The sequence below is a fragment of the Mastigoproctus giganteus genome, chromosome 5 (assembly GCF_048544385.1).
Source record: "Mastigoproctus giganteus isolate SK-2022 chromosome 5, ASM4854438v1, whole genome shotgun sequence".
Taxonomy (NCBI): domain Eukaryota; kingdom Metazoa; phylum Arthropoda; class Arachnida; order Uropygi; family Thelyphonidae; genus Mastigoproctus; species Mastigoproctus giganteus.
This window is the reverse complement of record NC_143579.1, coordinates 197,774,867-197,796,302: the sequence shown is the minus strand read 5'-3', so window position 1 is coordinate 197,796,302 and position 21,436 is coordinate 197,774,867. Positions and strand designations below refer to the sequence as shown.

Genomic DNA, 21,436 nt, shown 5'->3' with positions numbered 1-21,436 from the left:
TGGTATGTAATGTCAGACCATATGTCCCAAACCCGCTACGGTGTTTCCGATGCCAAAAGTATGGACATTCCCAAACAGCCTGCCGGGGAACCCCTACTTGCGCAAAGTGTGGTTCAATCGAACACGATTGCGAAAACTGTAATGCTCCTCAATCAGTATGTCCAAATTGCAAAAAGGATCATCCCGCTTATGCCAGAATATGCGAGCGCTGGAAAAGTGAGAAACTTATCCAGAAATATAAAACTGAGCATAATGTTTCTTACCAAGAAGCAAAAAGAATCATCTCACCACCAATTCATGCAGACAGACCTACGTATGCCCAAGCCACCAAAAAATTCCAATCAACTGGATCGCAAACCGAAATAACAGTACCTCCAAAACAGTCTTTCTCAAATTATGTAAAATCTTTGTACAGTGCAACTCAAACCCAAGCAGTCAATACACCAATTACCATACCACAAGAAAACATACACACTCCGGACGAAGGACTTAAAGAAAAACATATCCTAACTTCTAGTCACCAACAACAAATGGACACTAAAGAAAAATCAGCAGATGACCCTGTTCTTCAAATCTTTGTTGAAGAAGATATGGACACCGAAAGGCCTTCCTTCCCAAAAAAAGATAAAAACAAAAGTGAAAAACAGAAAACATCAACAACCCGAAAACGCTCAGAAAGTCTAATAAGAGATAAACAATGAACAGAATAATACAATGGAACTGTCGTGGATTCCGCGCCAATATCGATGACCTATACGATCTTTCCTGTAAATACTCACCAATATGTATCTGCCTTCAAGAAACTTATTTAAAACCCCAAAATACACCAAAACTGTCTCATTATAACATTATTAGAAAAGACAGAACCAATCAGAATATCGCACATGGTGGCGTAGCTATTTTAACAAACCCACATATTCCTACCAAACAGGTCTCACTGAACTCTCCCCTCGAGGCAATAGCAGTCCGTATAGCTGCTGACATCCATATGACAATCTGCTCCTTATACATTCCACCAAGCTATACCTTCCAGCAAAATGATCTCAACAATCTTATAGCTCAACTCCCAACACCTTTCCTTATTCTGGGAGACTTAAACGGTCATCACACTCTTTGGGGTAACAGCAACATCGACCAAAGAGGAAAACTAATTGAACAGTGTCTTGACAATAACAACCTCCTTCTTCTAAATGACGGTTCACCTACATACGTTCACCTTCCTTCAGGAACAAGCACTGCAATAGATTTGTCTATCTGTTCTGCAACCTTATATCCTATTCTAAAGTGGACGGTAAACAACGATCCGCTACATAGCGATCATTTCCCCATAATAATTGAATTACTTAATAAGCCCCCTCATCATCCTACTAAAATTCCGCATTGGCTTACTGATAAAGCAGATTGGCAGTCCTATAAAAAATTAATCAAGCTTGATCCCGAAATAATCCAAAATTCCACAACTGACGAAGCAGTTGACTATGTCACCAAAATGATATTACATGCAGCAGAACAAACCGTACCGAAATCCTCATCAAAATTACCGATTCATCCAAAAACCTGGTGGAGTGATGAATGCCTTGTGGCTAAAAAAATGCAAAGCAAAGCTTGGAATTCTTTTCGCCGGAGTCCAACTACAACCAATCTCATTCAATATAAGCGTGCTAGAGCAAGAGCGAGATATGTTAGACGCTGCAATAAAAAGGCTGCTTGGATCCGCTTCACTTCGACTATTAATCAAGCAATGCCTACACATAAAATTTGGAAAGCAATCAGAAAAATGAGTGGCAAATACAAACCGATACCCCTACCCATCATGGAATGGAGAGGGCAGAATGTAAATGATCCTGCTGGAATTGCCAATATACTAGGTGAAACCTTTGCAAAAACATCAGCAATAGAAAATTATACACCGACCTTCAGAAGATTAAAAACAAGTTTAGAAAAACAAAAGTTAAACTTCTCTTCAAAAGGAGATGAACAATACAATTTACCTTTTACCATTCACGAATTACATAGAGCTTTGTCAACATCTAGACGCAGTGCTGTAGGACCAGATAACATTCACTATTCCATGATTCAGGAACTAAGTACCGAATCATTACAGTTACTTCTTCATCTATTCAACAGACTCTTCCTGGAGGATAAATTTCCTAATCAATGGCATCACGCTACGGTCCTTGCCTTCCCTAAACCAGGTAAAGACCCTACAAATCCCACTCATTATAGACCAATCGCCTTGACCAGTTGCATTTGCAAAATTCTCGAAAAGATGGTGAACCGCCGACTGATCTGGTACCTTGAAAATCTCAATCTGCTACATTCTGCACAATACGGTGTCCGACAAAACAGATCTACACTAGATATACTAGTCAGACTAGAAAATTCCATCCGAAATGCATTCCTCAGATCGGAACACCATGTGTTAGTCTGCTTCGACATCAGTAAGGCCTATGATTCTACGTGGAAGTATGGAATACTCCGTGAATTACATCGTCATGGACTTCGGGGTCACCTCCCGATTTTCATACAGAATTTTCTATGCAAGCGTACATTCCAGGTTCGATTCAAAACCTCACTGTCCCAAGTATTTTCCCAAGAAGAAGGAGTTCCTCAAGGCTCTGTACTCAGTGCTTCACTTTTTATAATTGCAATAAACACCATTGCCGGACAAATTCCAAACACTATTGATAAAGCACTGTTTGTAGACGACCTGAGTATTTGGTGTCATGCAAAAAACATGAATACTATTGAGAGACAGTTGCAAGGGGCAATAAATAAGATCTGTTCATGGGCTCAGACTAATGGATTTCAACTTTGTCCGGAAAAAACATTTTGCATCCATTTTTGCCGCCAACGAAAACTCCATCCCAATCCAGAGCTAGAACTGAATCGCCAACCAATAGCAGTTCAACCGAGCATACGGTTCTTAGGAATCACTTTAGACCAGAAACTCACCTTTGTTGAGCATATCAAAAGACTAAGAAACTCATGTCAACAAAAACTAAATATCATCCGGGTTCTCTCTGCAACTAATTGGGGAGCTGATCGCCTTACTTTATTACGGCTATATAGAGCATTAATAAGATCAAAACTTGACTACGGAGCACAAGTCTATAGTTCAGCAAGACCTAGTGCCCTTCGCTGGCTTGACCCTATCCATCATAGTGGCATACGGATTGCATTAGGAGCATATCGCACGTCTCCAATACATAGCTTATATGCTGAAGCACACGAACCTCCTCTTTCGATCAGGCGACAACAACTGATACTACGTTACGCCTATAAAATTAGATCTATGCCAGAACACCCAAATTGGCAGATACTTTTTTCATCACAGCACACCAGGTTATACCAAAACCGCCCTAATGTTAATCGTCCTTTGGGCATGAGAATAAAACACCTCTTAGAAGAACTAAATCTGACCTTAGACAATGTGGCAAATAGCCTCCCATCCTCTCTTGCTCCTTGGAATATCATTCCGCCCTCATGTGACTTACATCTACATGAATGGAATAAATCTACACTGCATAGAGAAAACTTCTTGCAGCTATACCATGCAGTAGTGAACCAGTTTCCTAGCTTTTCCATAGTACATACTGATGGATCAAAGAATGATGTCCACGTTGGAATCGCTGCAGTTTTCCCAAACATCACATTAGCTTATCAGTTATCACGTGAGTTCAGTATATTTTCCGCAGAACTAATAGCAATTCAGGTTGCACTGAATCATATCGAGTCTTCCGATATTAACAACAGCATTATTTTCACAGATTCCTTAAGTGCCCTTCAAGCACTAAAAAACACAATGAACATGACCCACCCAGTCGTGGAAAGAATAGTCAACTCTCTGCATACCTTATCAGTACTTGGGAAAAACATACACTTCTGCTGGGTCCCAGGACATATGGCAATTCCTGGAAATGAACTAGCGGACAATGCTGCCAAATTAGCTCACCTTTCATCTGAGAACAAGTGGAAAGTGCCTCATCAAGACTATCGACCAATAATCCATGAAAAATGCACGCGCCAATGGCAGTTATTATGGGAAAATCAGCCAAACAATAAACTTCGAAGTATCAAGCCAAACCTTGAGCGATGGCCTTCCAGCTTCAGTTCAATCCGACACCAGGAGGTAATATTGGCTCGTCTGCGAATAGGACATACAAATGTAACTCATGGTTATCTTTTAAGAGGAGAGATACCCCCTCAATGTCATCACTGTAATACAATGCTCACAGTGAATCACATTCTGGTCGAATGCACAAAATATACAAGAGAACGCCAGATGCTTTGCACTTCAGCCACAACAAAAGATCCTACACTCACCTCAATTTTAAACAATGAGACAAATGTCTCAAGCATTTATAATTTTCTCAAGATAATTAAAGTATATCACCTCCTTTAGTTAGAAAAACCTTTTGGTCCCTTCTTTCCATTTTCTCTATTTGAAAAGAAATTACATGCATAGTTACCATATGCATGGCGCACTATGGCCATAGTTGCCGATGCGCCCAATAAATTCCGAAACAAACAAACAAACAAACAAACTGGCGTTATTCCAAAAATTTTGTAACGAAAAGCTGTTATGCAAAAAGCATTATGGAAATTTATTCTATTTAATTTATTTTCTACTGGACCAAATTTAATGAAATTTTGCATGGAGCTTCATCTTAGCTCTATACTAAAGCGAAAAACTTTCAAACCTCTGAAAATTGCAATAGTTTTTCCATGATAGTGGAAAATATGAACATGTGATCAAAGAAATTTTCTCACATAATAAACGGTATAATGTAAACATATAGCATATCATTGGAAAGCTAAGGAATTTAGAAACAGAAATATTAAGTTTTTAAGATACAAAAAGAAAGAAAAACAAAAAACTTTCAGAAACTGATAAATGCATTAATTCGAAAACACATCTGGTTTCAAGTCACCTGGTGTTTTCAGATTGAATGTAATTTTTTTCTTTACAATTAAACTCTGAGGCTGGAAAAGAGTTCTGCACATAATTAAAAACATTCTTCAACTTGGACACGTCATCAGATCTTTTGATAAATACTACGTGGAATGGAACAGCTATAGATGGTGTATTAATCGTGAACTAAAATCTCTTCAATGTAACAATTATATATCCTACTTTGGTCATCACAGAACAATACTTTCAGTAACCGATATGTAATTATTATTAATAAAATAAAATAACACATTATGTACCTGGTACAGAATTTTTTTTCCCCCCACTCTTTTCTTTTTGTACATTAATGACCTTCCATTGACCGGAAATCCTATCCATAGTTTTGCTGATGATAGCACTTTGCATACCACCTTCCAGTTTGAGAAACCTTTCCCTGCACAAACACTTTGAACTTCTCAAATATCCACTACCAGTTCCTTAAACAATGATAACCAGGTAATTCTCTAGTTGAGAAAAGATAACTTTGTTAATTTCAATCTTTCTTAAACCGAATCCTGTCTTATATTTCACAAAAAGGATTTTTCTACTCCTATGCTTATCTTCAATGATGCTCAGATTTATTGACAAGATAACATATGTCTATTAGGGATTACTCAGACTTCTAATCTATCTTGGCACAAGCATAAATATTGCTTCCACTGCATTTAAAGCCGACCGGGCTAGCCAGGTGGGTAAAGTGCCTGCCTGGCAACCTAAAGGTCGCGAGTTCGAATCTCGCCTCGGGCTTGGATCAAAGTACTGCAAAAACCTTGGGAGGTGCATTATGGCCACAGAAGCTGATGCGCCAACAACTACCAAACAAAAAAAAAAAAAAACTGCATTTAAAAAACTGGGGTTTCTCTTTTGCTGTTGGCATCATTACTTTTCTTTGAAACAGATTTGTACAGAGTGAGTAGTCACTCTGTACAAATCTCAAATATGCCCTACCATTGGCCCAGTGTTTTCAAAACGAGAGAAATATAAACAGGATCGAGGGAAAAACAAACGATCAGACCAATCCATCTAACCTAAACCCAAGTAATGCAGAAAATTATTCAATGGAATTGTAGAGGACTAAGAAGCAATCTTGACGAATTAAAATACCTAATGCACCAGCATGATCCTGCATGTATTTGTCTACAGATCATCAAATTATAGCCTATTTATCATCAAATTATAGCCCACACTTCTCACGGTATACACTATATAGACGTGACAGATGTTCTGATTCTCCAGCAAGAGGAGGAGTAGCAATATTAGTTCGTAGTAATGTACCATCGAAACCCGTTCAGCTTTCCACTAATCTAGAAGCAATAGCCGTTCGTATTGTTCTTGGGATTAATCTCACTCTTGTCTCCATTTATATTCCACCAAACGTTTCATGTTCCATTGCAGAACTTGATAATTTACATAATCAACTACCCCAACCTGTATGCTTTCTGGGTGATCTAAATGCTCATCATCCTTTGTGGGGTTCCCCGAACATGGATCGTAGAGGGAGGATGATCGAAACTCTACTTGATAACCATCACTTAACACTACTGAATACCGGTGTGCATACTTATATCCACTTGCCTACAGGTTCTAGCTCTGCTCTGGATCTGTCCATATGTTCCTCGTCCATTTATCCTAGCTTTGATTGGACAGTATTAACTGACCTTCACAACAGCGATCACTTTCCTATAATTTGTGAAATACAGACGGATACAAACTATACATCTAACCAAAAAATTACGTGGAATTTTCACAGAGCTAACTGGGAAAAGTTTTCGAAAACAGTGCAATTTGATAACCATTTGATTCTTTCTGCATCTATTAATAATGCCACTAAACATATAGTAGAACAATTACTTGGAGCTGCTACCAGCGCAATACCGAAAGTTAACCTTACGAAACAAAGGTATAATAATTGGTGGACAAGGGACTGCTATCTTGCCAAAAGGAAACAAAACAAAGCTTGGAACACCTTTCGCCGAAATGCTACAATGGAGAACCTTATAAACTATAAACGACTGAAAGCTGAAGCACGCCGAATTCGTCGAAAAGCTAAACAGGATGCGTGGATTCGATTCAGCTCTACCATCTGCAGAAACACTGACCCCAGAATAATTTGGAGAAAGATCCGTATCCTCAGTGGAAAGTGTCAACAAACCAAAGCCCCAATCTTGTCCTGGAAAGGAATAGATATTTCTTCTCCAACTGATATTGCAGAGGCTTTAGCACAAACATTTGCAGTCACTTCTTCATCTCAATCTTATGAAGACTCATTTAGACGCAAAAAAATTTCCATGGAAAAATATAAAATTAACTTTGTTACAAAACAATCTCATTCTTATAACCTTCCGTTCACTATGAATGAACTCAACGAAGCTCTCCAGAATTCTAGAAATAGTTCTGCTGGACCAGATGGCATTTTCTATATAATGCTTTGCCACCTCAACTCAAACTCAAAATCTATACTACTGAAATTTTACAATAGAATCTTTGAGGAGAATGTTTACCCTGTTACATGGCATCAGTCAGTTGTGGTAGCCATAGCGAAAGCCGGGAAAGATGCTTCCTCTCCCAATAGTTATCGTCCTATATCTTTGACCAGCTGTTTAGGAAAGATAATGGAAAAGATGGTACACAAGAGACTTGTCTGGATTATTGAAGATCAAGATGCTATATCATGCCATCAATTTGGTTTCCGCCGTAATAGATCTACAACTGATGTCCACGTCAAGGTCGAAGCTCAGATTCGAAATGCTTTTCTTAAAAAACAGCACATGGTAATGATAACTTTCGATATTACCAAAGCATTCGATACAACCTGGAGATATGGAATCCTCCAAGACTTATACAAACTTGGACTTAGAGGTAACCTGCCTAGATTCATTCAGAATTTTCTTCACCTCAGGACCTTTCAAGTAAGATTCCAGAATGAGCTGTCCAAAATTCACACACAAGAAGAAGGAGTACCTCAGGGATCGATTTTAAGTGCCACACTCTTTGCATTACGTACCAGTAGCATTATAAGAGACATCCCATCCACGGTAGAAGTTTATATGTATGCAGACGATCTTGCTATTTCCTGTCAATCATCGAACATGGCTACCATCGAAAGACAACTACAGATAGCAATAAACAAAATTGAAACTTGGACAGAAAGCAACGGCTATCAATTAACTGAAGGAAAAACAGCAGCAATACACTTCTGTAAATTACGATCGCTTCATCCGGAACCTGTATTAAAACTGAAAGGCAGAGAAATACCGATGACAGACTCCATAAGATTATTGGGTCTGAATTTAGACACCAAATTAAATTTTCGTAAACATGTGACCTATCTACGAACTACGGTCCTCCAGAAACTAAACATCCTTCGTGCAGTATCCTCAACATCTTGGGGTGCAGACAGACAGTCATTGCTGAATTTGTATCGTGCTCTAATCCGGTCACGATTAGACTATGGCGCTATAGTATATGCATCAGCTAAAAACAGCATCTTACGGTCTGTGAACACCATTCAACACAGTGCCCTTCGATCAGCACTAGGTGCCTACAGAACCTCGCCTGTACAAAGCTTGTATATAGAAGCACACGACCCTCCGCTTTATCTTAGAAGACAACGCCTACTCTGCCAATACGCTGTCAAAATTAGAAGCTTTCCAACTCACCCCTGTTGGGTATACCTCAACCAACCTTTATGGCCAACACTTTATGAATCCAAGCCTAATGAACCCAGACCTGCTGGGATTCGTCTTCAAGAAGTAATCAAAAAGTGGAAACTCGATCTCAATAAAATTGCGGAAAGCGAAAATATGCCTTTACCTTCATGGAATAGACATCATATAAAATCTGATCTTTATTTCGCTCAGTGGCCAAAAAATACCATTCCACTATGTAATATCCGACAGTTGCATGCCAACTATACTTCGCAACACAGTGGGAAACTCATAATCTATACGGATGGATCTAAGACCCAATCACATGTAGGTGCAGCAGCCGTGTTCCCTTCGCATGTAATTTCAAAATCCCTTCCAGTTGAGTGCAGCATTCTATCTGCCGAACTCTATGCTATACAGCTTGCATTAAGTGAAATATGTCAACAGTCGTCCCTCTCTGTCTTAATATATTCGGATTCACTCAGTGCTATTTCAGCCATACAGGGTAAACGACATTCTCGTCATCCTCTCCTACAAGAAATTGACTTTCTAATCAACCTCTGTCACAAGAAACAATCTGAAATAACTCTTTGCTGGATCCCAGGACACTGCGGAATAGAAGGCAATGAAAAAGCAGACATTGCAGCTAAGTCAGCATCAGAACTGCCAAATAAAACAATGATAGTTCCACACACTGATTTTAGTCCAATCATTATTAGAGAAAGTGAAAATGAATGGGCTCAAATATGGAAAAATGAAATCAACAATAAACTGCAGGAAATAAAACCTAATCCAGAAATATGGAACTCCAGCATCAGAGAGAGTCGCAGGGAAGAAGTAATACTTGCCAGACTGAGAATTGGCCATACTCATCTTACTCATTTTCATCTATTGGCAAACAAAAACCCCCACGCTGTGTCCAATGCCAAGTTCAGCTTTCCGTAAAACACATTCTTTTGGTATGCCCTCGATTCAGAAATTCCAGATTCCTTTGTTTTCAGAGTTCATGCAATAACCAGAATCCAGTTACCCTTCAACAGATCTTAGACAATTCTGCGAATATAGATGAATTACTTAATTTTATTCGGCAAATCAGATTCGATAAACAAATCTAATGTTTGATTTCCATCAAAAACTTGGAAAGACACATCTTGGCCATTGATGCCCTTGTGTCTTTAAACCCTTAATCAACAACAACAACCCTACCATTGGATATTGTTTCCACATCCAGGGTGGAAACAATATCCAATATCTTATGCTCTTATAACCTGTTTCAAGTTTCTAGAATCCATTCAAAAGAGGACAGTAAAGTTAATTAATGACCCATCCCTTACAAAGTTTCCCCCTGTCTGTCTCACGAAAGTGCTGTTTCTACTTCGTGCCTTTTCTATAGATACTTCCATGGTTACTAGTCTTCTGAATGGGCTTCTATAATTCCCCCTCTCTTCAAAAACAGTCCAAACGCATGCAGCAATCTACAAAACTTCCAGGTCTAATGTCAACAGGTATCTTCTTTCGTCTTCTGAACCCACACATGGTACTACGTGCTATAAATTCTAATACCTTTTGTGTGTGGGTTTTCGCAAAAAAGAAAAACAAAACAAACAATTAGACTTCACAGCTCAGAAATAGATTTTAAAGTATGACTCTACAATTTCTCTCTCTCTCTCTCTCTCTCTCTCTCTCTCTCTCTCTCTCTCTCTCTCGCTCTCTCTGCTTCCTCCAATGAAAAATACGAAAATTCTTCAACACCATTCTCTAAGGTAAATTTCTAAATTCAATTATGAAATTTATTAACTGAGGAATTGAATTGGTGAGAAAGCAAAGTTACTTCTAACAAGGAAAGAACAGCAGCTTGCTTGTGGTTTTTCTGAAGTAATTACAGTATGACTATTATTTTTTCTCTTCCAGTGACATCATTGTCAACGGTGAATGCAGTTCTCAAAGTTAAAGATCATAAAAAATTAATTATTTAAGGAGTGATTCTTTGCCTGGAATAAGCAGCTTGGCTGCCATTTCCCTCAAGAGTGACGTTGCTTATTTGTCAGATGTAGAGAAGTTAGTAACAAAATTTGCAGAAAAAATACACAAAGAAAAAAAATTTATAAATTGATGTTTGTACTCGTGTCAAATGCCACCTTGGTTTTACATTTTTGCATTTTTTCAAATAAAAAATCTATACATATACAGAATATGTATTGCATACAATACATACTCATTTGTTTGCAAACAGTTGCTTATAATAGCAAAATATGACATTCTCTTGGTCTGTTAAGCTATCTTACAGTGTAACAATGTACAAGTTTGTGCAATAGCATCATGTTAGTATGCAGCAAACTCAAAAATAGCTGGAAACGTCATCCGTTTTAGGTGTATCTCATGTTGTGAATACCTTCAAAACAAGGTATTCACACTTATTCGAGGTAGTGCAATATCACCATGATATTGCACTACCTCGAATAAGTAACGCTTCACCAAATGAGAAGGCTATCATTACTTATTCTTAGTAGAACCCCCACCCAGGCGGCACCATTTCAAGGCTATTTGGCCTATCTTCGGTGCAATAGCATCATGTTAGTATGCAGCAAATTCAAAAATAGCTGGAAACGGCATCGTTTTAGGTGTATCTCATATTGTGAATACCTTCAAAACAAGTTGCCATGATATTGCTCTACCTTGAATAAGTAATGCTTCACCAATGGAGAAGGCTATCATTACTTATTCTCAGTGGATACCACCACCCAGGCGGCACCGTTTCAAGGCTATTTGGACTATCTTCAGTGGGTGGGTAGGTACTCTGGTGATGCAATGATGGCAATTCAGTTATGAAGTATAATTCCACAATATGAGAGATGCCTGATCGTATATGAAGTGAATCAGACTGAAACACTTAGGGCTTAAGCCTCAGGCTGCGTGAAAGTTTAACAACACACTTGGTGAGGGGGAATGAAGAGATCCTCTTACCAAGAGAGGCTTAAGTTCTGCAAATTGCAGTGGCTGGAGACTAGGCACCTGTGCGGTGATCTGATTGAGGTGTATAAGGCCTTGAATGGGTTGAGCACGCTGAATTCTGATGGGATACTTCCACTTGTTCAGATTACAAACCTAAGGGGGCATAAATTCAAATTAAGAAAGGACAGATGTAGAATAGATGTGCGGAAATTTGCCTTTAGCCAGCGGGTGGTTAATTGCTGGAACAAACTTCCATCTGTCGTAAGTTGATAGGTTGAATAAATTTAAGGAGGAACTGGACAGGCATTTGGAGGGAATGGTGTGATTTTCTTTTTCTTTTTGGCTGATGCTGCATAAGCTCACATACTTGCTTTCTTGTATCACATGCCACTACTACTACTACTACACAGTTTGTGCAATACACCCGTTTAACAACCTGTACAAACCAGGTTGTATCTCCAGATTAGTGAGGCTGCCATGAGTGATTCATGAATACATGAAGGAAAGAACTTTGAACTTTCACAGTGCCAAAGCTGAAAGAAAGCGGGCAGTGATTTGAATCAAAATTTGTATCATTATGCTAGTATTCTTTATGTTAGCACAGGTAAACCCCCCCCCCCCGTATAACACGGTACTTCTACAACAAGGTTTCGCTCTAACAGTTTGAGAATTGCTGGAAATCTTTCATAATGTGGTATTTTTGAGCTTTTGTCCTGGGAAAACCCTACTATTATGTTAGATGTAATTTTAAACGTTTCCATTCCTTTTTGTGAATCCCTGCTGTTGAGTCGCTAGTCGTTATTACCTCGTGATATTTTTCTAAAGCACATTTCTGGAGGTCACTACCACAAAACAATAAAAACAATTTGCACTTTCCGGTTTATTGGTCTTTTCTGTTAGTGTAATCAATTATAAACGGGTAGCAAACTCGAACTTCTTGCATTTGCTAGAGTACCAATAGCTGAAATTCTGTGGGTTTTCACGTTATTATGGTGAAATGTGTTTCCCCTTCCATGAATATTCAATCATATAAAAAACATAAATTTTCAGAAACTCATTACTCCGTATCGTGTTTGTTGCAACTTGTGCGTGCCGTGTTCTTTGTTATTAATTGCTTATCATTTGTTTTAAATTTTACAACAAAAAAAAAGTCAATGAACAGGAATGTCAATTAGTATGTACATATTACAGTACGTATTAATTAAGCTATGTATGTAAGCGTAAATTTATTTTTATTTTTCTAACTGGAAAATATTCTACCGATTTTCACGTATCATTTAAAGCGAGGTCCACTGTATTTTGTTGGGAGTCCCTAGGTTAGGATCTGTGCTATTGAACTTGTGCTTGTTTGAGACCATAAAAAATAATTTTGACTTCAAAGAGGGCAGTTCGTGACTTTTAAAAAGAGCAGAAGGTACATGAAATCTAGATGCTGCAGAACAGATTGTGCTTAGGAGTGATGAAAAGGAAAAAAATTAATTGAACATACATTACTCACATATATAAGTATCACAGTTTTTAAGGTAAGACATTTGTTCAGTTATTACTGTTTAAGTTACAACTATTATAAAAAATAAAGTTAAAATACAGCCACTCCCCGATTAACATAAGGGTTGCATTCCGCGAAACTATGCGTAAGTCAGAATTTCCCCCATGCTTGTGCAGCACTTGCAACTGTGCTCACTGAATTGATTGAATCAAAAAGGAAACGTTCGATGAAAGCGTGAATAGAATTATTTATTGTATTTATTCAATTTTTTTATCTTGTGCGCAGGAAAAATTACAAAAGCATGCAATTTAAAAAATTTCAAAATTATAAAATTACAAAAAAAGAGAGGAGACAGGCATAACATCAGTAAGTTTTACCTCTCGAGCATAGTTGCCAGAATCGACGTCTTCTGCTGATAAGTACGCCGCTGCGGAAGTTGATGGCTATGAAGATTTAGAAGGGGTTGGCCACTCAACCTTACAAAAGAACATATTAATGGATGACTGGACGGTAGCTTTTTTCTTTTCATCGTAAATTTGTTTGTAGCAAGCAAGCATATCATTCCCCCTCTATTATCTTTTAAGAATCGTTCACTGTCAGGATCCATCTTCTCAAACCTCGCCATTGCCATCTCTCCGGTGATGAAGCGTCTCGGCTCCTCATTTGGTTCATCTTAAGCTTCGTCAGCATTTTCTTCTTTCACTATCACTGCCTGCAAGTCGATAAGTTCTTCGTTAGATAAATCCTTCTCTTCTTTCCTATTAACTCCTCCACATCTTTGGCGACAACCTCCAGCTAAGGTAGATCTGTAACCTCTTCACATAATTCATCTTTTTCAAACCCTTCAAAGTCTTATGTACCTTGGGCATATTTTCTTCCATGTCCCATTTAAACAACTTTTAGTAATTTATGCCCAGGTCTTATTAATGTTTAAGATGGCATGGTAAATATTGCAAGATTTCCAAAAGTCTCTCAACGTAAAATTTTTTTTACCGTCTACTGCAAACAATGCCTGAACAAATGTGCATAAATAGTATGCTTTTAAATTCGAAATAACACCCTGGGTTGATCCATAGGTTGGATGTGTGAAGTCGTGTTTGGCAGTAGAAATATGACTCTCACGTTCAAATTGAAATCATCTAGATGCATAGGATGTCCAGGAGCATTATCTAATAGAAGCAAAATCTTAAAGGAACATCGTTGTCTTTACAATATTTTTCAACCTCTGGAATGAAGCAGCATTTAAACCAATCCAATCAAAGAGAGATATTGTTATCCATGCTCTCCAGTTCAATTGGAAATGCATGGGTAGGGTGGCTTTATTGATGCCCTTAAATGTACAAAGATTTCCAGAACGGTACTCAAGCAGTGGTATTAATCTGTAATTTTCCGCTGCATTAGCCCCAAGCAAGAACGTGGCCCTATCTTTTGAAGCCTTGAAACCTGGCATGGTCTTTTCCTCTGTGGCAATGTATTTTCGATCCGGCATTTTTTTCCAATACAGAGCGGTCTATTCAAAGTTAAAAATTTACTGTGTTGAATAGCTGCCTTCATCAATAATTTTTTCCAACACATCACAGAATTTCTCTGCAGCTGCAGAATTGGCACTGGCGACTTCACTGCATACTTTAATCTTTTGGAAACCAGCGCGATGCTTGAACCTATTAAACCACCCATTGCTTGCCACGAACTTGGCTTGGGGTTTGCTGTACTTATCCTTAATATCTTCATAAATACTTCTTACTTTTGCTTGAATGGCCATTGGACTCAGGGGCACTTGCTTCAGAATCTGATTTTCCATTCATATTAATCACTTTTCCATCTTCGATATAGCATCTGAATGTTGTTTTGTGATCACTGTCAATCCTAAATGTGTTGATCCTTTAACATGTTCTTTTATATGTGCACTGTCCTTTTAAAATAGTATTCACTGTTGAAGTAGCGAGACGTAATTCCCATGCAGTAGATGACAAACTTTCTCACTTCTTACTTCTTAATCATTTTCATCTTCATTTCTAAATCAATTTTGTTTCATTTCCTAGCACTGCCAGCACTTGCACTTCCCGTGGTCCCTTTCCCTTCATCATTGTAATACGTAAATACGAATAAAGAGAAGTTTCTGAAAATTTGTTTTTTTATATGATTGAAGATTTCAGTTGAAAAAGGGAAACACATTTAACCATAATACTGTAACGTAAAAACCCACACAATTCTAGTTATCAGTATTATCGCAAATGCAATAAGATCGAGTTTACTGCCCGTTTATAGTAGATTGCGCTAACAGAAAAGCCCAATAAACCGGAAAGTGTAAATTGTTTTGTTGTTGTGACCTCTAGAAATGTGTTTTAGAAAAATATCACAAAGACATTCAAAATTGATTCTTATAATGGAACGTATGATAACAATCATATGTTCCATTATAAGAATGTAGCATAATTTCCATTATAAATATGACCTTTTAGAGATAAATAGCTTAGTAATACAGTAATACCCCGAAGTTACGCGATAAGTGGGTCCAACGAAAATCGCGTAAGTCGGGGTACAACTTTGCATATAAATACATATAAATTTTGCTTAATTGGGACCAAGGACTAACAAAAACACTAGTTTAGAAGAAAAATATTAATAAAATTGCAGTTCTTTATACATATTAATACAAAATATGTATTAAAAAAACAAATGACTTACGTTAAAAAGTTATTTCGATGTCGATGGCTTCATAAAATCTAACAAATTCGTCTGACGACACAGCGCGTTCTTTTTTTCACGCAGAATTTCTTCGTAGCAAGCTAATAATTTTTTTATTCCTTGCTTTGTAGCTATAACGCGTTCTTCGTTGGAGTCTATGTTTTCTAAAATTTTTAAGCCCTTTTCAATTTTCAACCTGTCAAGTTTGCAATTGTCATGTGCTTTTCGCCGTTGCTTCATTTAGGCCTGTAGCACGTGCAATATCACATGGTCTTTCATTTCGCTCAAAGCGTTTCACAATTTCATATTTTTTTCTCTATCGACAGAGGCGGACTGGCAATAAGCCTTACCGGGGAAACCCCGGTGGGCCAGTGTGATTTTGGCCATAAACCATAGTATGAGGCCACTATAAATTTTCCCGGGTAAGAATTTTTGACCCAGTCCACCTCTGTTTATCGATAATTGCTTTTCTTTTTCTCTCTGAATCTGCAGTGTCTTCACCAGGACGCTTCCTTTTCATTTTTAGGGAATAAAGCACAATTACAAAATGAGGAGGCACGCTTGATACGCATAAACAAAGCTGCGCGCATGTAGCAACTAAATAAACAACACCATAAAGGCAGTGATACACTATTAACACCTCACATTTCTAGGGGTTGCTACCATAAAACAATAAAAATCCAGTTGCGTTTCTGCTAGTGGAATCTGTTATAAACTGGTAGTAAACTCGATCTAATTGCATTTGCGATTATACCGATAGCTGGAATTGTGTTGGTTTTTACGTTATTATGGTGAAAGTGTGTTTCCCCTTCACTGATATAAAAAACATAAAAGCAGCAAAGTTGAATTTTGTTCATCTTTCGCTCTCATTCTCCGCCGTCGCACCGTATATCGATAACATATGAAAAACGACCTTGAAGATAGTGGGCGGCAGCGTTGCCAAACGAAAAAATCAGGAACCGCGTAACTCCGAGTTCGCGTAAGTCGGGGTATTACTGTATAGCGAAATTTTCAACTTCCACAGACTTGGAATGGATTACAAAAAAAAAAAAAAAAGAAAAAGAAAAAAAGTGTTATTGGGTTCACATTATGATATTTTCATAATACCTCCATTTATCCCTACAGATGCAAAATACGTTTCCATATTTTTTTCAGTTTGTACTGGCTGTCAAAAACTTATGTAAAATCGAATTTGCATAAGTCGAGTATTACGTAAGTCAGAGAGTTCCTGTATTAAGTTATTACTACTATAAAAATGAAGTTTCTGATAGTTATAAAAAAAAAAAAAAAAAACGTATTTTTGTTAGCTTTTGGAACGTAACCCCACTTCTTGTACTGGTTCTTAGTCCCGTATAACACGGTTTCGCATTAGACAAGATTTTGTAGGAACCAAACAACCATGTTATACAAAGGTTACCTATATGTAACAGATTTAGGGTTAGTAGGAACAGAAATAATTTAATAGCAATCTAAGCACTGGTCTTTTGTGTCTCACCTTTCATTCTTTAGCAGGATAAATCAAATGACGGCATTGTCTACATAATGAAATTGTCGTACACCTCCCTGATGTTTGGAAGTATACATTAATAATGTTACAGAAAATTACCTCATACTTCATTTCAATCCCAACAGCTTCAAATTGTGAATTAAACTGCATACAGTCCAAGAAGAATTAATAATGGTAACTACCCCCCACCCCACTTCCTCTACTCAAACCCAAAAGTATGTGATATTATTTACCCAAATGATGCGGAAAGCTGAATCATTTGGGTAAATAATATCATATTGTGCAAAAAGATACAAAACTTCAAGTTTGGATGGTTTGTTTTTCAGATTGCAAATGTTTTGTCTAAATAAACCTCACTTCTGGATTGTGGTAAACCTGCTTACAACTCAGATGTGCTAATTAAACTTGCCCCAGTGTAATTACTACTGCTTTAATGATGTACATTGTCCTTGGGACAGAGAGAGAGAGAGGTTCTTTATCATATGATAACATGTTAAAGAAAACTTCAGACTAAGACACAGGATGATATCACACATCATAACTAAATATACAAAAGATGCAAACATGTTTATATGGAACTAAGCACAGGGCAGCACAAATGATGAGTGCCACCTACATGATTCATCACATTCTGCCACTCTTGTAATGCCCAGTGCTCCTGTTCTCTGCATTAAGATAGGCAGTTCATCTTAAGTAAGTTGCTTGGTATTAAATGGTTCATTACCTTCTGACTTGTTTTGGCATACAACAATATTTACAGTTGATTTTAGTGTTCCACTCTGCTATCTAGCAAGTACATGCTTGCTGCATGACAGCCTTACTACTATTATTACTCTCTTGTATGAAGGTCCTTTTCTCATTTATTTTATTCTGTTTAATTTTATATCCCACTTTTAATTGGTACTGCCATCTACCTCTGGAATTGCCATTACTTTCCATTTCCAGGCAAGAGGTGTGTGTGTGTGTGTGTGTGTGTGTGTGTGTGTGTGTGTGTGTGTGTGTGTGTGTGTGTGTGTGTGTGTGTGTGTGTGTGTGTGTGTGTGTGTGTGTGCATATACATAATAGATAGATATATCTCTTAAATTGTGTTTTTTTACAGATTTTATAAGCTCCATTCCCGTGGCTTCTGTGAAGTCATAACGTTCACTGTGCCAAGAAAGGTTAGTTTATTTCTTTTTTTATGAATATATAGTAACCAATTGCTGCAGAAATGTAATGTTGGTAAAGTCCTTATGGGTAGGTTGATCAGATTTTCAGGAATGCAAACCAGGACAAAACATGCTCTGATGAATTAAAATTAGGACATTGTTGAGACCACATATAAAAGCCAGTATGATGTAATTTTTATTTCCTTCGGTACCATAATATTATTTCATAAAGCAGTTCACAAATAGATCTGTAATTTTATTTCTGCTTTGAGTGGTAAAATTATCACTCAATTAACTGTAGGGCACAAAAATCCCAATTCAGGAACAGTTATCATGTTTATTAGTATTAGCCATATAGTGCAAGGAAGCTACAAGCTTTTCTGCACTGAACAAAAAAATAAATAAAAAAAAAAATAGTTAAGAAAATGCAAAACAAATTATGTGCATCATTTTTCATATAGGTAACTATCCAGTTGACTTTTGAATTTCTTCTATCAGCCTCAATTACCTGTGGGGGCAACTTGTTCCAGTAATCAAAGATTTTCTGGCTTAAAGAAAACTTCCTACAATCTAGTCTAAATTTCTTTGCTTGTAATTTGAATTTATGGCCCCTGGTTCTGGAATTCTTTATAACAGTGAAAATTCTGCCTTCATTCATTTTACTAGCCCCTCTAGGATGCCTGGTTGTCAAGCACAGTAGCCCACATAATTGAAGTCTTTCCTCGTACAGTCACCCTTTTGCCAATCACACCATGCAAGTTGCCTGCCTTTGGACCCTTTCAAGGAGCTCAATATCTTTTTTCAAACAGGATCTGAAAAGATTTGGAATACTCATCTTTTTTCAGATTAGTATTTCAAATGCCGTATTCCAATTGCCATATACAATGGAATTATAATCTCTCTATCTCTACAGGATATTGTTCAATGAATCATCAATAGAACCATGAGCTTTCTGTTTACACTGCTCAGAAAACTTATATGTCTGTATTGTAACTCCCAGATCCCTTTCATTCTCTACTGTTTTTAATTCAATCCCACCAAGTGTATATGTTCTTTTGGAGTTGCTATTCCTTACATTTTGCTGCATTGAAGAAACATAGCTGCCACTTTTCTGACCATCCTTGAAGCCCATTCAAGTCATCCTGAAGGAGCACTGCTTGTTTATAACTGATCATTAATGACTCTTAATCTTTACATTGTCTGCAAATTTTGACATTGTGCCCTTTATCTCCCTTCATCAAAGTTTATGAAAATTAGAAACAGCAGTGGTCCAAGGACCAATCCTTGGGGGGACCCCCAATTCTGACATTACACTAATCTGAAGAATATCCATTAATCATAACCTTTCGCCTGCAGCCACCCTGCAATCCATCTTAGAATCTTTCCAGTAATCCCAGCATGTTCCAGCTGATACAGTAATCTCTCATGAGGGACTGAGTCAAATGCCTTACTAAAATCCAAATAAACTATGTTCAAATTGTTCCCTACATCCAGCTGCTGAGTAACTGTGCCAAAATTGCTTACCAGTTAGTTAAATATGATTTTCTCTTAACAAAACCATGTACTTCAGTATGCCATTTCTATCAAAATCTTCCTAGATTGTGCTCTTAATCATTGCCTCTAAGATTCTAAGAATTTCCCAACCATTGAAATCAGGCTAACTGGTCTGTAGTTAGACTTCACCCTTAGAACTGCCTTTTATGTATCGACGATACATTGGTACTTCAATCCAAAGGAATACCTCTTGAGTTATTCGTGATGCCTTCATAATTAACTTCGATGGTTCAACACACTCTCTAGCTGTCTCCCCTAGGTATACCATCATCTCCAGGGGTCTTACCTGCCTTTAGAGTTGAAAATTTTTCGAATGAACAAGTCTTATGCAAGAAAACATTATCTGTGGGAACACAAAAATCAAAATATATTTTTCTTACATTAAAAAAAAGGGAAAAAAATAGATAATTCCATTCATAACTGCCAATGTTTTTCAGATCTTGCTTTGCTTAGCTTCTCTTCTTATATACAGTATATAACATTTGATTGGTTGTGAATAAAGCAAATAGGCTTTACTAAATGGAACATTTGAACTGTAAAAATGTTCTGGTGTGTTTTTTTTTTTTTTCCCAGACAAAAAAGTGAGCTTTAAGTCCCTTAAAAATTGTTAAAACCAGTTGTTTTGTAGGGTGCATTAAAAGCACCCGGCAAAAGAATTTCCTTTAACACTTTTTAAGGGACCCATGTGTTTTTGACTGAAATAATACGCAGAGCCTGATTTATGATTTGAAAGTCCCAGGGCAGTTTTTTATAAAGCCCCCAACCCATGATCAACTACTCAGATTCACTACATCTTTTGTAAGCAGTTGGTATAATAAAAAATACAAAATTAACCAAAGATTAAAGGCCTTGTATATTTTACAATTGTAAAAATTAATATAAGTATTAATATTAAAAACATTTAATTTTAATACTTATAAATACTTGATAGAAATGTAGCCTGATAATTTAAAATTAAACTTGTAAGGTAAAAAAAATTAACTAAAATTGATTAGTTAAAAAAATTTGATTTTTATAATGACTTGGTTTTTCTTTGAAAATTTGTCAGTAATGTCTTAAAATCTATAGCAGCTGTGAAATCAGGCTCAGCTGATAGAAGACTAAGAGTGTTAAGCTTACCTTCAGACATACTTGATTTCAAATATTTTATTTATTTAAGGACATAAAAGGACTTGTCACTTGAATAATTTGTATAAAGTAGTATAAGTATTAGCCGTGTAATGCAAGAAAGCCCCAATGTTTTGCAGCACCAGCCACAAATAAATAATAATAAGTAAAAAAAAAAAAAAAAAAACCTGCCTAACTTATTCCAGTAATTAAAAATTCACTGGCTGAAAGAAAATTTCCTACGATCCAGTCTAAACCTCTTCCATAATTTAAATTTACGTCCACTAGTTTTGGAATCAATTCTAATAGTGAAATTTTGCCTTGATTCATTTTCCTATCCCCTCTCATAGCCTTATAGACTTTAGTCAGCTCCCCCCCACCTCTAAGGTG

General features: G+C 37.1%; 1 protein-coding gene across 1 annotated transcript in view; it reads left to right on the top strand.

The window, feature by feature from the left end:
• Window positions 1-21,436, top strand: part of LOC150085985 (coronin-1C-like) — a 239,686-nt gene that overhangs the window by 134,186 nt on the left and 84,064 nt on the right. The window contains exon 8 of the mRNA XM_090374319.1: window positions 18,337-18,397. Coding sequence (XP_090230445.1) covers window positions 18,337-18,397 — 61 coding nt within the window. The remainder of the gene's footprint in view (window positions 1-18,336; window positions 18,398-21,436) is intronic.